The sequence below is a fragment of the Hyla sarda genome, chromosome 2 (genome assembly GCF_029499605.1).
Source record: "Hyla sarda isolate aHylSar1 chromosome 2, aHylSar1.hap1, whole genome shotgun sequence".
In the NCBI taxonomy this organism is placed as follows: domain Eukaryota; kingdom Metazoa; phylum Chordata; class Amphibia; order Anura; family Hylidae; genus Hyla; species Hyla sarda.
The window spans coordinates 409,849,443-409,869,677 of NC_079190.1; the positions used below are offsets into that span (position 1 = coordinate 409,849,443).

General features: G+C 41.2%; 1 protein-coding gene across 2 annotated transcripts in view; it reads right to left on the reverse strand.

Moving 5' to 3' along the window:
- Positions 1–316: 316 nt before the first annotated feature.
- Positions 317–20,235, reverse strand: part of PRKX (protein kinase cAMP-dependent X-linked catalytic subunit) — a 128,469-nt gene continuing 108,550 nt past the window's right edge. For both annotated transcript variants that reach the window (XM_056558846.1, XM_056558847.1), the window contains 5 exons: positions 16,710–16,805; positions 11,110–11,167; positions 9,133–9,210; positions 6,431–6,560; positions 317–3,348 (listed from right to left, as the gene is read on the reverse strand). In XM_056558846.1, coding sequence (XP_056414821.1) covers positions 6,435–6,560; positions 9,133–9,210; positions 11,110–11,167; positions 16,710–16,805 — 358 coding nt within the window. In that variant the 3' untranslated portion in view covers positions 317–3,348; positions 6,431–6,434. The remainder of the gene's footprint in view (positions 3,349–6,430; positions 6,561–9,132; positions 9,211–11,109; positions 11,168–16,709; positions 16,806–20,235) is intronic.

The window sequence follows — 20,235 nt, forward strand, 5'->3', positions numbered from 1 at the left end:
GCAACATTATTTGATCAGAATTTTCTGTCGAAATTCTAACCGGGAAATTTTGCAGTGTGAATGGATTCACGAAAAACCCATTCACTTGCATGTTAAGCTTTATGCAGATGAATTCCTTGACCAAAATCACTGAGCAGAGTTCAGGTCATAAATTCTGTAGTGTGAACCCGGCCTAAATATTCCACCAAATAGCTTCCAGAAATATGAAAATAACCAGCACAGTGAGAATGTTTCACTTTGTTATATTAAGAATTATTTATACATTTTAATAAATAACCTTGAGGGTATGTGTGTGTGTGTGGGGGGGGTAAAAAAATCAATCATAAATGGATGAATTATCTGCATTATGATGAAGCGAAACATACTGGAAATCATTTGAAACACTATGTTGTAGGATACAAGCAGCTAGATGAAGGGCAGCTTCAGTTTATACACAAATGTCAGAAATGTCGCAAGTTTAACCGACTTTATTAAATCAATTGATACAAAGTAGCTACTAAACTTGACACTGCAAGTATCTGGATTGTAATCTCACTTTAACTTGAATAAAAGTTAACTCAAAAGCACAGTGACGTATCCCGGGGATCTCCCACTATGATCGATTAAAAGTACCATGATAAAACCCGAAATTTTTGTAATACAATAAACTGTAAAGTGCCTTATCTTGATTCTAGTCAGCTCAGATATTTTACTTTACAAGGAATTGTGCAAAGTTAGAAAACAAAGTCTTTAAATTTTTTTATTTTAGGGACGGTGCCAATTTTGTCTACGACTGTCTAGCATGGCAGCTTAAAGGGGTACTCCGCCCCTAGACATCATATCCCCTATCCAAATGGGTACTCCGCCCCTAGCCATCCTATCCCCCCGCGAACTTGGCTGCAGCACCCCAGACATCCGATGCACGGAGCAAACTTTGCTCCGAGCCAGATGACTGGCAATGCGGGGCGGAGGCTTGTGATGTCACGGTCACGCCCTGCTCGTGATGTCACAGCCAAGCCCCCCTCAATGCAAGTCTATGGGAGGGGGTGTGACGGATGTCACGCCCCCTCCCATAGACTTGCATTGAAGGGGTGTGATCGTGACGTCACGAGCCCCCGGCGTTGCACCCGACGCTCTAAAAGTACGCCGGGTGCAGCAGGGAAACCCGGCGGCGGGACCCCCGCGATCAGACATCTTATCCCCTATCCTTTGGATTGGGGATAAGATGTCTAGGGCGGAGTACCTCTTTAACCCCACTTAAGTGAATGAGGCGAAGTTGCAATACCAGGTATAGCCCATGGACAAGCCCTTCAAAGTTTATCAGGCACACACTTATTTATAAACTATATATTTACAGGCATAAAACAAAGTTTACTTTATTAAAACAAATAAAAAGAAGAACTGCATTCTATCCGTCCCTGACCAAAGTCTTGAAAACAAATATTTAAAAAATAAAACTCAGACTTTGCAAAGTAGAAACATTTACATCTTTGCACATGGTTTGTGCTCATGGTCACATTAATATTCTTTTATATACAGATACTGGTGCTTTCCAAAATCAGCGAAGAGAAAAAAGCACCCCCTCCCCCGACACACACTCTCCTCTTTAGTTCTATGGAAAGGTCAGGCATTGTGCTTAATGGATAAAATGGGAAATATGACATTATGGACAGTGAAAATATATATATATATATATATATATATATATATATATATATATATATATTTCAAACTGTATTTTTGACCTATTGGACACATTTGATGGCGATACAGGACCTTTGGGTTGTGCCACAGGGCTGGGATGTACTTTTGCCTGGGTTAGAGGAAAATTCTATGACATGCAGTTACAGGTGTAAAATCCAGAACAGTGCCAGAAGGCTATGCCACCAGCAACCCCTGCTGTCAGTCCTCCTAAGGGTATGTTCACACTGCGGAATTCCTGTGAACGCGTTTTCTGCGAGACCCATTCTGCGAGGAATTTCAGCAGCTGACTACTCCACCGCTAAAATTGTTCAGCGCAAAGGAGGAACATGTTAATTCTTTGCGCGGAAGTCCGCAAGCACTGCTTAGCCATCAATGGTGACGGCGCAGTGCCGCGCGGTCTCACCGCTGAAGTATTTTTGTGGTGACGGCTGCCAGACGGAATCTCCGCTCTCGGAATTCTGCAAGCGGAGATTCTGCAGTGTGAATGTACCCTAAGTATCACGATACATAGAAGATAACAAAGTAGCATGAATATACCTAAGACACTACCTGTTGGGGCTGCAGATGCTGTAGTGTCACAAGAAACATGTACATGCTCAAAAGACCCTTTTGTCAGAAGCTATTGTATATTGTGAGACCTATATTGTATATTGTGATACCTAACAACGATAGCTACAGGCAAGCAAAAGGTCTTTGTGCACCTTCACACTTCTTGTAACATCCAGTAGCTGCAGATAACAATAGGCCAAGGGAAAGCAGATGGTAGCACTTGGTATCGTCTTCTGTGTATCATGCTGATCAGTTGTGACATGTGCCTTCACTTAGAATAAGTGTCTTATAGTCCATCAACTAATGCATCTTATAGCTCGAAATACAGTATAAAGTATACATTTATATTTCAAAACAATCATTCCTTTTTTTCTAATAAATAACGTCAACATTTCCCAGGCTTAGACAAGTACTTGTTATATGTAATGTGCGGTTGGCACTGAACCTTCCTAAATGAAAGCTATTTACAAAATTGAAGTACACAATGTGCCAGAGAAAAGGCCCCGAAGCTCTGCAATGCTTTAAACTAATGGTTCAACTACTGTTGAAAATTGTGCCAGTCCTCCTGTATTATTGTGCCTCTTCCTGCTGACATATATTGAACCAATCTGAAGGGGGTGGCAGATAAGCCAAGAATACAATTACAAGTAGAAAACTGTTGATTTGCATATTACACAAAACCACCTATACCATGGTCAAAATACATTCCCTTTGAGCACCTAATCCATACAAGTTAAGGAATGTCAATCTACTAATAAAGCTGTAGGAGCAGAATTGTTGCAGCAACATCATAAATCAGTCCAACTATCCAAATGGTCTGGGACCACTGTGTACTGTTCATCGGCAGATGCAGTGTTGATCTCGCGCTATGGTCTGTGGTCAAGCCAATATCAATATCCCGCATTCTAGTACAAGTACTCTGGGTACTGGAATGTTCTTGTCATAGGAAATCATTGAAATTGTGCAGCGTCTTCAAGCTAATAGAAAGGTCAATGGCTTGTTGCTCCTTTGATCATAACAGAGGTATCTTCTGTTTGTACCGAGGCTCCAACCTTCACGGATGCCCATGTATATCCATTTTAAAACAGCAAGTCCTAAGCTGCTTTTGTAGCTTTTCTGAAAAGGTTGGAAACAAAATTCATTGTTATTAGAGAAACAATGAAAATCTTCTCAGCAAAAACACAAAAACAAACAAAAAGATAACAGACAGAGATTAATATAGCACCATTTAAAGGCTAGGGGATAAGATGCCTGATCGCTGGGGACCCCTGTGATCTTGCACGCAGCACCCCAGTTAAAATCAGTCCCCGGAGCATGTTTGCACCGGGTCTGATTACCGGCGACCACGGGGCAGGCGGCTTGTGACGTCACGCCTCCGCCCCTGTGTTACCCCTCAATGCCCCCTGTCATGCCCCCTCCATAGGCTTGCGTTGAGGGGCGGAGTGTGACGTCACACGGGGGCGGAGGCGTGACGTCACAAGCCGCCTGCCCCGTGGTCGCCGGTAATCAGACCCGGAGCGAACATGCTCAGGGGACTGATTTTAACTGGGGTGTTGCGTGCAAGATCACGGGGGTCCCCAGCGATCAGGCATCTTATCAACTATCCTTTGGATAGGGGATAAGATGTCTAGCATCGGAGTACCCCTTTAATGTTGGAGACTACGGGTGCGGGCACATTTTTGTGGCAAAAAAACACAATTGGGTTTTCTGCTATTCGCCATGTTTATTGCAAGGTTTTTAAGCCACACAGCAGGTATAGTTGAATCATGTTAAAAACTACATGGTTCACTTAATAGCCACTATAATAGCCACATGTATGAAAAACATGTCGAAAACTATGATGATTTGATGTAAACCTCATGTGGACTTGGAACACAGCTTCACAGCCACGAGTAACATTTTTAAAAGTGTAAAAAGTCTTTTAGAACTGTGAGATTATATGGGTATCAAAAACAGTAAGGTTCAGAATTGCATTGTGAAAAATCTGCAGTATTTACAGTAGCAGAAGAATGGAGGAAATTTAAAAAAATCAGCCACAAGGTGTAGAGAAAAAAAAAGCTGCCCTAAAGTCTTGGTTACTATGTGTCTCACTTCCATGCAATTTACATTGCTGCTTGTTAGAGGAAATCTGTCTATAATAACAGAGATCAAGATGAATTACAGAAAGTGGGGACAGGGCTTAGCTACTGCTACGTGGAGAGGGGGAAGAATCTGTTAGCCTCAAAAAAATCCATATTGTCCTTAAGGGGCAATATAGTATAAGGTATAAAACAGTATAGTGCTTAGTGTTACCCCTTCCTTGACTTGCTGCAGCTGTTTCGTTTCTTTCCTTTCTGCTCACACTGCACTTTGCAAACCCAGTGTATCAATATTCCCCTTCTGCCCAACACATGCAATCTATGCCACTATGTACTGTAAACCATTCTTCAGCACAACGCTAGCCTGTACAGTCCAGTGAACTCTCACCAGCATTATGTCATGGCATAGCAGTAAGGGGGACATTTATCAAAACCTGTCCAGGGGAAAAGTTGCTGAGTTGCCTTTAGCAACCAATCAGATTGCTTATTTCAGCAACTGTTTCTCTGAAAAGGTTTTGATAAATCTCCCCTCTAAATGCTATGGTGCGATTGGCCAGAGAGGTAAGAGAGAAAGGAATGGGTGTATACTACTGGCAAACAGCTAAGCTCTGTTACCATCCCCTGAAATGAAGAGAATAAGAAACAGCTGTGCAACTCAAAAACACAAGCAAAAGTTCTAAAATCCCCAATGACACTAAGGCTGCTTTCACACTGTAAAATACTTCCGTTATAAACGCCCGTCATGAAAATCTTGAAAATCGACCGTTAAACGGACGTTAGAAAATCCCATTATAGTCTATGGTATCTTTCAAATAGCAGTTTTAACCAGTTATCGCCCGTTATTAATAACGGCCATTATTTTGTGACTGGCGTTAGTAACGGGAGAAATAGTGCATGCACTATTTCTCCCGTTCATTCGCACGTTACAAAATAACGGCCGTTATTAATAACGGGCGATAACGGGTTAAAACTGCTATTAGAAAAATACCATAGACTATAATGGGATTTTCTGACGTTCGTTAGGGATTTTCTAATGGCCGTTTAACGGTCGATTTTCAAGATTTTTATGACGCCGTTTATAACTGAAGTATTTTTATAGTGTGAAGCAGCCTATAAGAACCATGCCATTTTTTTTTTTCAAAATCTCTTAAAACTGGTAGGTTTTTGATTTTTTTAATTACTTTATAATTCTGCACACAAAAATCCACCCAAATCCATGCCAAAATCCACACATCTTAGAGCAGACTATCTGCTGTGGATTTTAGTGCAGAACTGATTAAGCTATTCCACTCTAGAAAATCTGCAGCATTTCTACAGGGCATGGCCGCACTTATAACAAGGATTTCCAGTATATTTTATATACCGTATATTCCGTTGTATAAGACTACTTTTTAACCCAGGAAAATGTTCTCAAAAGTCGGGGGTAGTCTTATACGCCAGGTGTCCTCTTATAGGGCAGATGCTGCAGTCGGGCCGGGATGCCTCGGGTATGGATTATCCATACCCCACGTGTCCTGGCCGAGATTAATTTCCCCTGTCACATTCGAGACATCCCTGTGCCCCGAAAGATCTTTTCGTGACACAAGGATGTCCCGGTTACCTTTCTGCGGCCCAGTGTAAACTTTAAAAACACAGGGGCTGCCGGGAAGTAGCACATGCAGGGACGTCACTGATGTCCTGTGCGTGCGCCCATAGAAACAGTGTGGAGCAGCTAGGAGGAGGACGCGCGCATGGTAAGCTACCAGCGGCACGTCATCTTCGGTGCTCCGACCACCGCTCCTCCGGTCCCGGGACCTACTGCTTAGGCCCATATGCCATAGCAGGAGATCATGACCCCTGACCGGAGGAGCGGTGGTCGGAGCACTGAAGTGGGGAAGTACACAGGCATACAGCCTCAAGCCATACACTGGTATGGGGTAGTCTTATACCGTGAGTATGTCCCAAACTCTATATTTTAACTGTAAAAGTTAGGGGTTGTCTTCTATGCCAAGTCGTCTTATAAGCCGGAAAATATGGTGTATGTATATATATATGAATAGAAATGGGATCACTGCAGCAAACCAAAGTTTCATCCCAACATGTGCAGAGTTACAAATGCAAATACATTTTGGACATCTTACCACTTCAGAAATTTTTAAACATTTCTAAATCTTTTGGGGGTACAGGCGGTGCTTTGTTCCAATCGTCCTCAGGATAAGCTTCAAAATTTGATGTGTCCCCTTCATGGGATACTTTTGGCATTATGGGAGGCTAAAGAAAGGAAGAAAGATAATAAAATAGATAAGACATAAAAACTACTACCACTTAGTTTCTGTGTATGTCAATACTATTAAGTCAATCGATACTGAATATAAAAGAGGTCCAGAATTTAGTGAAGTGATGAAACCAACCCCAGATAAGTACGTTTTAGGGCTACGCTGCTGGTATGGGTTGAAATACTTTCAAAAAGCAATTCGTCTATACTGTGGCATGTCCACTGACTTTAATTAAAATAAACCAATATAATAGTGCCTGTTTGGTCTGTTTTCAGACTCTTGAGTCTAGTAAACAAAACATGTTTGGAAATAACCACAAATCTGGTCTACTAAAGTCTATTTATGCACCATTGGCATGCAATGGTAAACACTGGGGTAGCTTTATTTAATTTTTTAAAGATATTCTGCAAAGTAGCCTTAAAATGTGACGTGAATAAGGCTTAAAGGGGTACTCCACTGGAAAACTTTTTTTTTTTTAAACAACTGGTGCCAGAAAGTTAGACAGGTTTGTAAATGACTTCTATTTAAAAATCTTAATCCTTCCAGTACTTATCAGCTGCTATATGCTCCACAAGGAATATGTTGTCTTATTGCATTTCCTTTCTGTCTGACCACAGTGATCTCTGCTGACACCTCTGTCCATTTTAGGAACCGTCCAGAGCAGAATAGGTTTTTGCTCCTGCTTTGGACAGTTTCTAAAATGGACAAAGGTGTCAGCAGAGGACACTGTGTCAGACAGAAATGAAATTCAAAAAGAAAAGAACTACCTGTGGGACATACAGCAGCTGATAACTACTGGAAGGATTAAGATTTTTAAACAGAAGTAATTTACAGATCTGTTTAACTTTCTGGCAGCAGTTGGTTTAAAGTTATTCCCCCCCCCCCCCCCCCCCCCCAGCGGAGTACCCCTTTAATACATACGTATCACAGCTATTGTCAGAACTTCCTGTTTATATTATAGTCATGGCCGTAAATGTTGGCACCCCTCAATTTTTTTTCAAGAAAATTAAGTATTTCTCACAGAAAAGAATTGCAGTAACACGTTTTTCTATACACATGTTTATTCCCTTTGTTTGTATTGGAACTAACTCCAAAAAGGGAGGAAAAAAAGCAAATTGGACATAATGTCACACAAAACTTCAAAAATGGGCTGGACAACACTATCCCTTTGGAAAAAATAATTGAAGTCAGTCGCTTCCTATAACCATCAATAAGCTTCAATAAGCTCTCAGCCGGAATGTTGGACCCCTCTTCCTTTGCAAACTCCAGGTCTCTCTTATTGGAAGGCACCTTTTCCCAACAGCAATTTTAAGATCTCTCCATAGGTGTTCAATGGGATTTAGATCTGGACTCATTGCTGGCCACTTCAGAACTCTCCAGCGCTTTGTTGCCATCCATTTCTGGGTGCTTTTTTTACGTATGTTTGGGGTCATTGTCCTGCTGGAAGACCCAAGATCTCAGATGCAAACCCAGCTTTCTTACACTAGGCTGTACAGTGCGACCGAAAATCTAATGGTAATCCTCAGATTTCATGATTCCTTGCACACATTTAAAGCACCCAGTGCAAGAGGCAGCAAAACAACCCCAAAACATCATTGAACCTCCACCATACATCACTGTCGGTACTGTGTTCTTTTCTTTGTAGGCCTCATTGAGTTTTTTGGTAAACAGTAGAATGATGTGCTTTACCAAAAAGCTCTATCTTGGTCTCATCTGTCCACAAGATGTTTTCCCAGAAGGATTTTGGCTTACTCAAGTTCATTTTAGCAAAATGTAGTCTTGCTTTTTTATGTCTCTGTGTCAGCAGTGGGGTCCTCCTGGGTCTCCTGCCATAGTGTTTCATTTCATTTAAATGTCGACAGATCGTTCGCGCTGACACTGATGCTCCCTGAGCCTGCAGGACAGCTTGAATATCTTTGGAACTTGTTTGGGGCTGCTTATCCACCATCCGGACTATCCTGCGTTGACACCTTTCCTCAATTTTTCTCTTCCGTCCATGCCCAGGGAGATAAGCTACAGTGCCATGGGTTGCAAACTTCTTGATAATGTTGCGCACTGTGGAAAAAGGCAAATATAGATCTCTGGAGATTGACATGTAACCTTGAGATTGTTGATATGTTTCCACAATTTTGGTTCTCAAGTCCTCAGACAGTTCTTTTCTCCTCTTTCTGTTGTGAATGCTTAGTGTGGCACACACAGACACACAATGCAAAGACTAAGTGAACTTCTCTCCTTTTTTCAGCTTTCAGGTGTGATTTTTATTATATTGCCATCACCTGTTACTTGCACCAGGTGAGCTTAAAGGAGCATCACATGCTTGAAACAATCTTATTTTTCCACAATTTTGAAAGGGTGGCAATAAAATATACTCACCAACTTGGGTCCCCAGCAGCTCCAGACCAGATTACATCACATCGGGAGCTGCAGAGACCCAGATAGGAGAGAGTGCTATTTTGTTTTATTTTATTTTTTTATTTTTTAACGCAATTCCCAGCAAGATATAACCTTTTTGGTGGTTGGATAATCCCTTTAACTGTTCAGGTCATTTGGTTGTATTAACTTTGTACCTTTAATTTCCTCTGCGGTACAGCATCCCAGTCTATAGACCTAAACCACCGGTGACGTTTGACATCTTCTGCTCCGTTCTGTAAAAACAGACAGATATACATTTTCATCACTGTTCTAATGTTATCAATGTGCATAAATAATATATATATATATATATATATATATATATATATATAAATCTAAATATATATATATATATATATATACACACACACACACACCATTACTATACATATACTATGGTGTTTACCCATGCTTCCCCCCCCCCCCCCCCCCCCCAAAAAAAAAATAAATAAATAAATATATATATATATATTTTTTTTTAAATAAGGCAACATCATCTTAAATACTGTTATAGTGTTATAGTAATGGGCATGTAAAGATGTCAGTAGTAGCAATGAATAGTACATGTACAGTAATTGAGGTAAATGCAATCAATATGGACTCTGCATCAATGAGCTGCAGTACCAGACACAGCCACTACAGCATTACTCCGGTGGAAAACTTTTTTTTTTATGAACTGGTGCCAGAAAGTTAAACAGATCTGTAAATTACTTCTATTAAAAAATCTTTACCTTTCCTGTACTTTTTAGTAGCTGTATGCTACAGAGGATTTTTCTGTTCTTTTTGAATTTATTTTTTGTCTTGCCCACAGTGCTCTCTGCTGACACCTGATGTCCGTTCCAGGAACTGTCCAGAGCAGGACAAAATCCCCATTGCAAACCTATGATGCTCTGGAGAGTTCCTGACATGCTCAGATGGATCCATCCAAGGAACAGCACAGGATAAAAGCGGCGCACAAGACTTCAAAGGTAAAGTGATTTATTTACCCGGCATGCAACGCGTTTCGCTGGACAACCAGCTTCATCAGCTGGTTGTCCAGCGAAACGCGTTGCATGCCGGGTAAATAAATCACTTTACCTTTGAAGCCCTGAGCGCCGCTTTTATCCTGTGCTGTTCCTTGGAGGGATCCATCTGAGTGCTTCACCTGTGTTGCCAGGAGAGGCTGCCGATCTTTGCCCGTTGAGGGTTATCCCATGTTTACACCATAGTTGTACTTGGCTGTAGTACAACTATACTCGGTGAGCATTTTTGCTTTTTTCATCTCCTTTTTACATTACGTTATCACACTAGGAGTGCTTCTCCTTGTCTATAGTTCCTGACATGGACAGAGGTGTCAGTAGAGAGCACTGTGGACAAGACAAAAAATAAATTCAAAAAGAACAAAATCTCCTAGGTAGCATACAGCTGCTTAAAAGTACAGGAAGGGTAAAGATTTTTTAATATAAGTAATTTACAAATCTGTTTAACTTTCTGGCACCAGCTGACTTATAAAGACCTAAAAAAAAAAAATTCCACCAGAGTACCCCTTTAACTGAGTTTTGCCATTTAAAAAAACAAAACAAAAAAAACGGAACCTGGTGATTTCCAGACCAGAGCATGGCACTTCCTTCAAATCAATTGAAGTCTAGGTGCACATCCCAATTTGTGACTCCGAGGTACGGTTATGTTGGGCTGTATCTGTTCTTGGACAGACATGCATTTCAGAGGCCCAAGTGTAGTCAGCATTTGGGTAATTTTCCACACATATCAGAGTTTTGTCTCTGACTGAAATGTGCTGTAAGCCATGCTTCTCAGTCTAAGCCAAAACATGTATACACTTGGAATATCACCTAAATGTAGTCAATAGCTGACTACACTTGGTCCATTATAATAAATGGGCTGTCTGAGAACGGATATGTTTGCATGCGTTTTCACAGTTTCCAGACGTACCGTGACTATGAGGCACAAATCATTATGTGAACCTAGCCGAAAACCTGGGTTTACATCTCACCAATCTGATACTGCTGGCTTTTCCTATGGATAGGCTATTAATAACAAGAAACCAAATAATCCCTTTAAGAGATTCCCATAACTGCACAATCTATGAATAAGCTGAGGGTTGCCCAAATATAGAAAATATTTATTTTACTGACCTTCATATTACCTAGACGTCTAGTGCGGTCTACAACAAGCAATTTCTTTATCAGGTCTCTGCAGAAGAAAAAAATATAACCCACATTAGTCACATTTCACATCATAGGAACATTCATGTGAATGGATTACAACATGTTTCTTACAAATCATTTAGTATTTCCTTTGCACCATCACTTAACCTCACTCAACTGTGTATGTCCTTTTATATCTGATGTGTTGGGCTCGTTCCGAGGGTATTCCGAGGAACTGAACTTATCCCTGATCGACAGGACTGTTATTATTATTTTTACATATGTAAAGTAAGCCTGGGTTACTGGGTGCTTTACATTTGATAAGGAGTTAAAATACATGATGCAAACACAGGTACAGTGAACATAACACATAGTCAATGACAGACTGATAAAAGGGCCTTTTCCATATGGCTTACAATCTACAAGGGACGGGGAGGGAAACAGTAGGTAAGGGTGGCAGCTGGTCATCTATGAGAAGTTAGGGAGGTAACCGATCCCAGGGCAGTAGCAGCAGGGTTATTCTAGGTCATAGGTGCGCTTGTAGAGATGGGTCTTAAAGGGGTACTCTGGCCCTGAGACATCTTATCCCCTACCCAAAGGATAGGGGATAAGATGTCACGGGTATTGTGAGGTCACAACTCCGCCCCCGTGTGACGTCACCCCCCCCGCCCCTGCTATGCAAGTCTATGGGAGGGGGTGTGACGGCCGATACTCCGGCCCCGTGGTCACCACCCGGCTGTTTGTGAGCTGGCACCGCGGCATCCAGCTCAAACAGGTGGGTGGCAAATACAAGATTGCGGGGGTCCCCAGCGACGGGACCCCCGCAGTGAGACATCCTTATCCTTTGGATAGGGGATAAGATGTCTCAGGGCCGGAGTACCTCTTTAAATAGGGCTGCAGCTAACGATTATTTTAATAATTGATTAGTTGTCGATTATTTTATTGATTAAATCGGAAAAAACTTCAAAATGCCAAAAAAAAAGGGGGTTCAGCTGATTCTACTTGAAAAATGATGTACAATAGCCATATTATGCCGGTTGCTGTACAGGATCATTATTAATGATCCTGTACAGAAACCAGCGTAAATTTGATAACTGAATCTGAACTATTAAAATAAAATGTTAATGATTTATTAACATTAAATTTTAATCGTTCAAACAGTTAGCCGTATTACTTTTTTGTATAGCAATAGGAAAAGGGGGAGCTAATTTTTATTGGTGGAGCTGCTTATTTACATTTTATTTATTAATTTTTTACTTTTTTTATTTTTTTATTTTTTATATAGCACTCCTATACATATGGGGATATGTGCAGACTGCAGAGCATTGCACCCAACCCCTTTTAGTGTTATAGCAGGTGTCCTGTACGCTGCTTATCCCTTCTCATTACATAGAGGTGTAAATCAATCACACAATGTCATTGGAGCATGACATATCACTGCAGGCCAAAAAGGTTTTGGCTACTAGTTATTTGGTATCTTTTGACCACAATCTGATGTTCTTATAGCCACATATAGATATTTGTGCTCCTTGGTTCGCCATAATTATTGATGTTGCTGTTATTGTCATTATTTCCTAGTTAGGTAAAATTCAGCTATTACTAACACTATTACCAGTTTACAAAACGAATACCATATGGCAATGGGAGCCGTGATCTCTACCATCTATCAGGTTGGTCTCTACAGACTTGTGTACTGAATTACTAACGCTGGAAACAGTAATGATGAAGTTTCAATGTGTGACACAATAAAAGTATGTATTAATAAATAGTTCTCATAAAAGGGGCTACAACTATGAGCCGGAGTTGCTCTGGCATGACATTTTGGTGAAAATGTTATTATTTTAAGGCACCTGGAGAAATGTGTATTTTCGTACAAAGACTGCGCTCATTTAGTCCTCTGGGGCAGAGTAGCAAATAGTCTACGAACAATCTGTGCTGCACAGGTGTTTAGTAGTGTACTGTGCATTTGTTCAGGTGAATATTTATAGAAGTGTTCTATTTTAATCTGCTAACATCTGTGCTAGAGATTAGTCCAGGGCTACACTGGAGATGATCAGTCATTCGAATACTTGCCTGCAGTCATCTGCGGTATTCTATAGATTCCTAACAGAGTTTCTGAGCAGACACTTTCTCTCTGGTACCTATGGACATTATTAGGAGTCCTCCATAATAGTATTGTAAGGCCAGGTAGCTATTATAACTTCACATAGTTAGTGCATGTGAAATAGGTTATCCCAAGATGACAATCTAACTGACCAGCAAGGAGCAGACTACTGGGACTCCCCGCGGTCATGAGAATGAAGGTCTTATGCTGGCTATGAGACAGATGAAGATAGTTTAGTGCTGTACTCGCCATTTCATAGTGAATAAAGCAGCAGCATGAATACTCAACCATTGCCTTATTCACATTGGGGGACACAGGGTCCTTGTTCAGTTAAATTGTGTGGAGTTCCCAGCATTCTGACCCCTACCTTTTAGATACCTATTAAATATCATGTGAACTGGATGATATATTGTAATCTTTGGATAATCCCTTTAAACTGTACTTCTAATGACTATCCTGGGTCATGGATTCCCATTTAAAGGGGTACTCTACTGGCCATAGTGGAACTAAATCTTCCGAGGGGCGTGTCCGACCCCCGAAGCGCAAAAATAGCGCTTGGAACATTTAGTTCCAAGCTGGCCAGTGGAGTACCCCTTTAAATTTTCTGGAAACCTGCGATTCTGTGATTCGCCTCAGTAGGAGCATGCTCCAGAGACGGATTCACCAGAAGCCACATAGACTAGACTCATAGCGAGTTACAGGATCAACATTGGTTATTGGACAATTTAAACAGAAATCCTTCTGCCTGAGCAGTCATTAGAAGTACCTGTTAAAATTCATGATACATTGACATCAGCCCAATGGTTAGAAGACTGGACACACAAACATGATTTACTAACCCTGTGCGCTTTTTGGGATTTGGCACTGTTGTCAAAGGCTTTAAGATGGGCATATCTATAAGTAAAAGGGTCTAGGATTTTCTTAGGGATTTGTTATAGGTGAATTGTATTTGTGCATCCAAGAGCGTGCTCACAAATTCCTCTTGACTAAGTCCTTTTAATGGTTCTACAGAACATTAAAAGACTTTCCAGAATAATGAACACACATCACCAGAAGCCTCTGTCTGTAGAGCAAGACTACAGTGATTATTGTATTTTCCCACCGTGGTCTTCATACTGGTTTTGTTTGAATGCTAGAAAACATATAAATAACTGCTGGTCAGGATGTGGGTTAGTGTCATAGATGTTCCATCTCAGACCTACAAGTCTAAATATCATTGACTATACATTCCCAATCATTTGGCTGAAGGGAATAAAATGTAAATGTTTTCTACTCTTCATCATCACTTAAAAAGTAGTCTTATGGAAAATACGTATCCCCTATCCGCATGCCCCTCCCCTCCATATAACTCTTTGGGAGAGCTGAAGATACCTAAACATCACTTGAGTGGTAGAGCCGGGGCTCCATACAGGAGAATGTGGTGGGCCCAGAGCTCGGACCCCCCCCCCCCCCCCCATCTAAAACGTAATCTATATCGTGTGGATAGGGGATATGTTTTTATCCATGAGAATAGTCCTTTAAGTGTTTGTATGCCTTAAAAGGATTAAATATTCATACAGGAGAAAATGGGAGCCTTCACTTCCCATGGGTGATGAAGCCTCCCTGCACAGATGTATAGGATATGTGTTCTCAGCATGCACACATCTTGTAGGCATAGTTCCATGATTGCCTGGGCCATGTTACGAAAATCACTGCATAATGTCATGTTTATTGTACATAAATGCCAATCAGCACAGACAACTACTAATACCAAGAGAAGGGCTTTGTCGGTATACAATGCACAAACTACAGGTTCTACTGACCCACAATGATGAGCAGCTGAACCACATACTCATTGACGTACAGTACTGACCCAGGAACACATGACTTCATTCAATGCCTAGTGCTATAATGTTTCTGATTAATTCCTAAAAGGCTCTCCGGAGACATCATTTTAATCATTAAATGGAAAAACTAAATTCAATCCAGATATCTGGTGTAAATGGTGGTATTGATTTCCAGTCTTTAAGGTCTTGATCTACGCTAATGTGCTGAACCATTTTTTTTTTCAAGTTCAGGAACTCTACTGGCAATAAAATAGAAAAGGCTCCACATCATGCCTTAATGGAATGTTTACATAAACAGTAAAGAACAAAAAAGATGGCTGTTCATAGTCATGTCATAGGCAAGCATGTGCAGAACAGGAGAAAAAATACAGGAGAACCGTAAAGTGTTTTACGACTTGAGAGGAGAATTAAAACTATAGGGGAGAGAAATAAAAACTAATTTTTAGACAATTTAAACTCAGACTCAACAGTCTACAAATGCACCAGATTTATAACAGTGACTCAGGCTGCTTGACGTTTAAGTTTACACCATATATTAGTTGGCTTAGTTTTACACCAAAAAGTGCCTTCTTTCATAGAAGCCACTCTTACTCTCAAATAATGTCTATCCCTTCATTAATCAAGGAAATAAAGTGTCTAAAAGACATTTAAAGCGTGGCCCAAGTCATGTAAGGAAGTCTGAGATGTGGATCAGCCCTAATTTACATGCCTACAACCCTAAAGTCTATATGCACCATATAACCATACACTTAAAGGGGTACTCCGCCCCTAGACATCTTATCCCCTATTCAAAAGGATAAGATGTCTGATCGTGGGGGTGCCACCGCTGGGGTCCCCTGCGATCGCTCCTGCAGAACCCCCGTTCCTCAGCTGCATGGAGCGAGGATGGCTCCGTGGCTGACGACTGGCGATACTGGGGACAGAGTATCGTGAGGTCACGGCCCGCCCCCTCAATGCAAGCCCCCCTCCCATAGGCTTGCATTGAGGGGGTGGGGCGTGATATCATGATGGGTGGAGCCGTGACGTCACAATACTCCGTCCCCTGTATCGCCCGTCATCAGCCACAGAGCGACCCTCGCTCCTTGCAGCTGAGGAACAGGGGATAAGATGTCTAGGATGCCTTGTATCTGTGATGATGGGAATAAGTGATATGTGTTTCTTGCTAGCATACTTACCTACCAAGGTTTCCTCCAGCTTCCAATCCATACACTTCCTGTCCCTTGCTGCTCAGTGTTTCCGTCTGCTTTTGAATCAGGCCCTACCTGCTCAGGCAATCACTGATCAACGGATCTGCCGGTGGTACCATAACTATCATTGGCCTCAGTGTCACCCACACCACAAGCCTGAACCAACAGGTTAGTGCAGGGGACATTGACGAAACATCCCTTTAAAGGTGGTCATGCACATTAGATAAATGTCAAACCTGCCAGTCCATTCAATGCAGGACCAGTGATTGATATATTAACGAGGGTCCGACTGAGTGTACCCAAAAAGGGGAAGAGAAGAATCAAACATGGTATTATAGCTTGCCTAACTCTTGTTACAGATTTTTGGAGAAATATGCCCAGTGTATTTAACAAACATTTTGCTACTTCCTGGGAAAAACAATCCATTCATTGTATAAACTAATAAAATAAAATACTGTAAACAAAACTTACTTCACATATAAATCTAAATGCCTTGGAAAATCGATTTTGCCAGCCAAAATTTTCTGATATATTCCAAAGGGATTATCATCAAAAAATGGGGGAAACCTGTTAAAGAAAAAAATAAATGATAGTTAAAATTAGAATTATAACACATCAACAAGTTGAAAACACAGAAAACCAATGGAACCGACCCAAATTTGTTGAAAGAAGTCAACATTAGACCGACTGAAATAAATGTTCAAGTACACATTCATTTCATGCATGAACACATGAGACAAACAGAAATCAGAAGTGTTTAAAAGCAGGTGTGAACCTAGCCAAAAGTCTTATTCCCATTTTAGACATCAACAGCATATGCCATAAATGTCTGATAGATCCAGGTTCCGATTCGGATACTTCTACCAGAACCTCAACTTGCTGGGGTTGCTTCCAAATGGCTTATGATAGGAGAAGTGTTGGGATACCAGAAACAGCAAAGCTCGATGCATTGTGCTGTAACTCCTACGAAAGGGAATGGAGTCATGAAGATGGTTTAACAAAGCTTGCTTTATTGTCTCGATAACTTGGGAGTTGCAAAAACAGTAAAGCCAGCTCCAGTTTCTATAATACCCATTTACATCTCTAAATCCTTTCACCGACTATGGTAGCCAGAGGTGGGACACACATCTATAAAGACCATTGGCATATCCACATCTTTAAAGGGGTACTCCGCTGCTCAGCGTTCTGAACAAACTGTTCCGAATGCTGGACCACAAGCTCTTGACGTCATTGCCCCACCCCCTCATGATGTCACACCCCACCCCCTGATTGCAAGTCTATGGGAGGGGGCGTAACTACGCCCCCTCCCATAGACTTGCATTGAGGGGTGGGGTGTGACTTCATGAGAGGGCGGGGCTATGATGTCAAAAGTTCCCGGCACCGGCAGTTTGCTACAAACACTGAGCAGCAGAGTAACCCTTTAAAGTCAATGAAAACTTACTTTAAAACATGGAGAACGTTTCGTTCATTACTCATGACTTTATCATAACTCACTGGCCATGTTCATAGGACAGTTTTCTAGCTCAAGGTAAGATAATGTGTAAGTGTCCACAGAATCAATAATTGCACAATTCTGTGATTTTCTTCGGTAGAAAAGAAACGAAGGGCTAAATTAAATAGAGACTCCAAGGAGCTGACCCCCACACTATGCTTATAAATGTGCTGACGTCAGGCACCGGCTTGGGAATATGTATAAGAGCACTTTGTACATTCTGCCCTTCCCCACAATCAAGGCATTTGTTGGGAAAATTGCAGTCTTCCAGTGTTTGACATCCATTATATGCAGCCTTGAACTCAATCATTGATTGTGGCTATGCTCCTTATACAAAGATGTATGTTGTAACAGGAAGAAATGACTACCCCAGCTGTATTACATTAGCATGATCTGAAAGTAATATGTATCCAATGGCATAATAATGTATCTACATGTTCTAAGTTACTTGCCTGCCCCCTCCTCTGTAACAATTGGATTTAACCCCTTTTTTCATAAAAGGTTCAGGTACCCACTATTGCTACCCATAAAAAAGAAAAAATCCTAAAAAGCCAAAGCCATGCCAACATTGTACAATTTCTGGTCTTGATTCTTGGTTTTATCTGTATCACATGGCATTGTGTGCAATTGTTACTAACTGTACAGAAACTACACAGTAGATATAAAAAGCCCTTTTAAATTGCCAGGTTCTTGTGGTGTTACAATTCAATTGCAAAACAAAATGAAAATTTTAAGGGGAAAATAAATCAAATAGCACACTATAATGTGGTTGCCAAAGTGTGCATACCCTTAAAGGGGTACTCTGCTGCCCCAGCGTTCAGAACATTTTGTTCCGAACGCTTGGAGCAGGTGGCGGGGATCGTGATGTCACAGCCACGTCCCCTCGATGCAAGTCTATGGGAGGGGGTGTCGCAGTCATGTCACGAGAGGCGTGAGTGTGACGTCACGAACCCTGCACCCAGCATTCTAAATGAATGCCTGCTGCTGCACAGAGATCGTGAGGGTCCCAGCTGTGGGACCCCCATGATCAGACATCTTATCCCCTATCCTTTGGATAGGGGATAAGATGTCTAGGGGCGGAGTACCCCTTTAGTATGGGTGATGCATGCTTGGCTGAAAACCATCACTGCGCCTTTTGGAATTGTGGTCAAAAAGTTCAACCTTTGTTTCATCAGAAAATAACAAATTTTTCCCATGTACTTTTGGGGGTTAAATGTTTGTATTTGCAAACTTCAGCAAGGCTTGGATGTTTTTCTTGGTTTTTCTTGCTTCTGTCCTGCCCCTCTATCCCATAGCCAAAAAATACAGGAGATTGATGTCATATGTAGCACACATACAGTACTTCCAGAAATTCCTGCAGTTCCTTTAATGTTGCAGTAGGTCTCCTGGAAGCCTCCTTGACTAGTTTTCTTCTCGTCTTTTCATCAATTTTTGAGGGATGTTTAGTTTTTGGTGAAGTCTCTGTTGTGCCATATTTTCTCCACTTAAATAGGACTGTTTTTATGATGCATTCACATCATAAGGCTGCCGGACCCGTGCCCCATCCCATACATTTAAATAAGCTGAGCGGAGTCAGATAGTGACTCTGGTTGGCTCACTTTTGGACTTTATCCGGTTTTGTTGCCGGACTGAAAACCGTGGTCTGCCGCAGGTTTAGTCCGGAATAAAACTGAAACGGTTGAAAAATGAGTCGATCTGAGTCACTATGTGAGTCTATTCAGCTCATATGAATGTATTGGATGCAGCACAGTCCCGGCAGCAGACAGTTTTTAAATCCGGCCGCGGTATCACACAATCGTGATGTGAATATACTCTTATGCTTTGGAAAATCTTTTATACCCTTCACCTGACTGATATTTCAACAATTAGACCCCTTTGACACCTTAGAAGCTATCTGCGGACCATGGCTTTTGCTCTAAATAAATGCCAGGAAAATCCTATTACAACAGTTGAACTTTATTTTTGATTATTTAGTCACTTTAAATAATGGCAGGTATATAATGAATTCTACTTAACATGGGTTTAAATGTGATTTGTTAACTCTGAGCACCACCACACCCCCAGTTATGAGTGTGTGCTCACTAATTTACACATGTTAGTTCCCATTACAAGCCATATTAAAGGTGGGAAAAGTTCCGACATGATTTAGCTTTGTCTCATCCATTTAAAATACCAGGTTCTAGTGATAGTAAAGAGTGTGTAGACTTTATATATGCACTGTATGTATATTATAAGAATGACAGCAGTGTTGTGAGATGTTCAGTAATAACAATATATTGTGATATTGCACCAATTCTGCCATCTAGGGCTCAGTAAAAGAACAGCACATACATTTTACCTCTGGCTAACAACTAGTTTGCACACAAGGTGTATCATCTACATTATAGCTAGAGATGAGCAAACTTACAGTAAATTTGATTCGTCACGAACTTCTCGGCTCGGCAGTTGATGACTTTTCCTGCATAAATGAGTTCAGCTTTCAGGTGCTCCCGTGGGCTGGAAAAG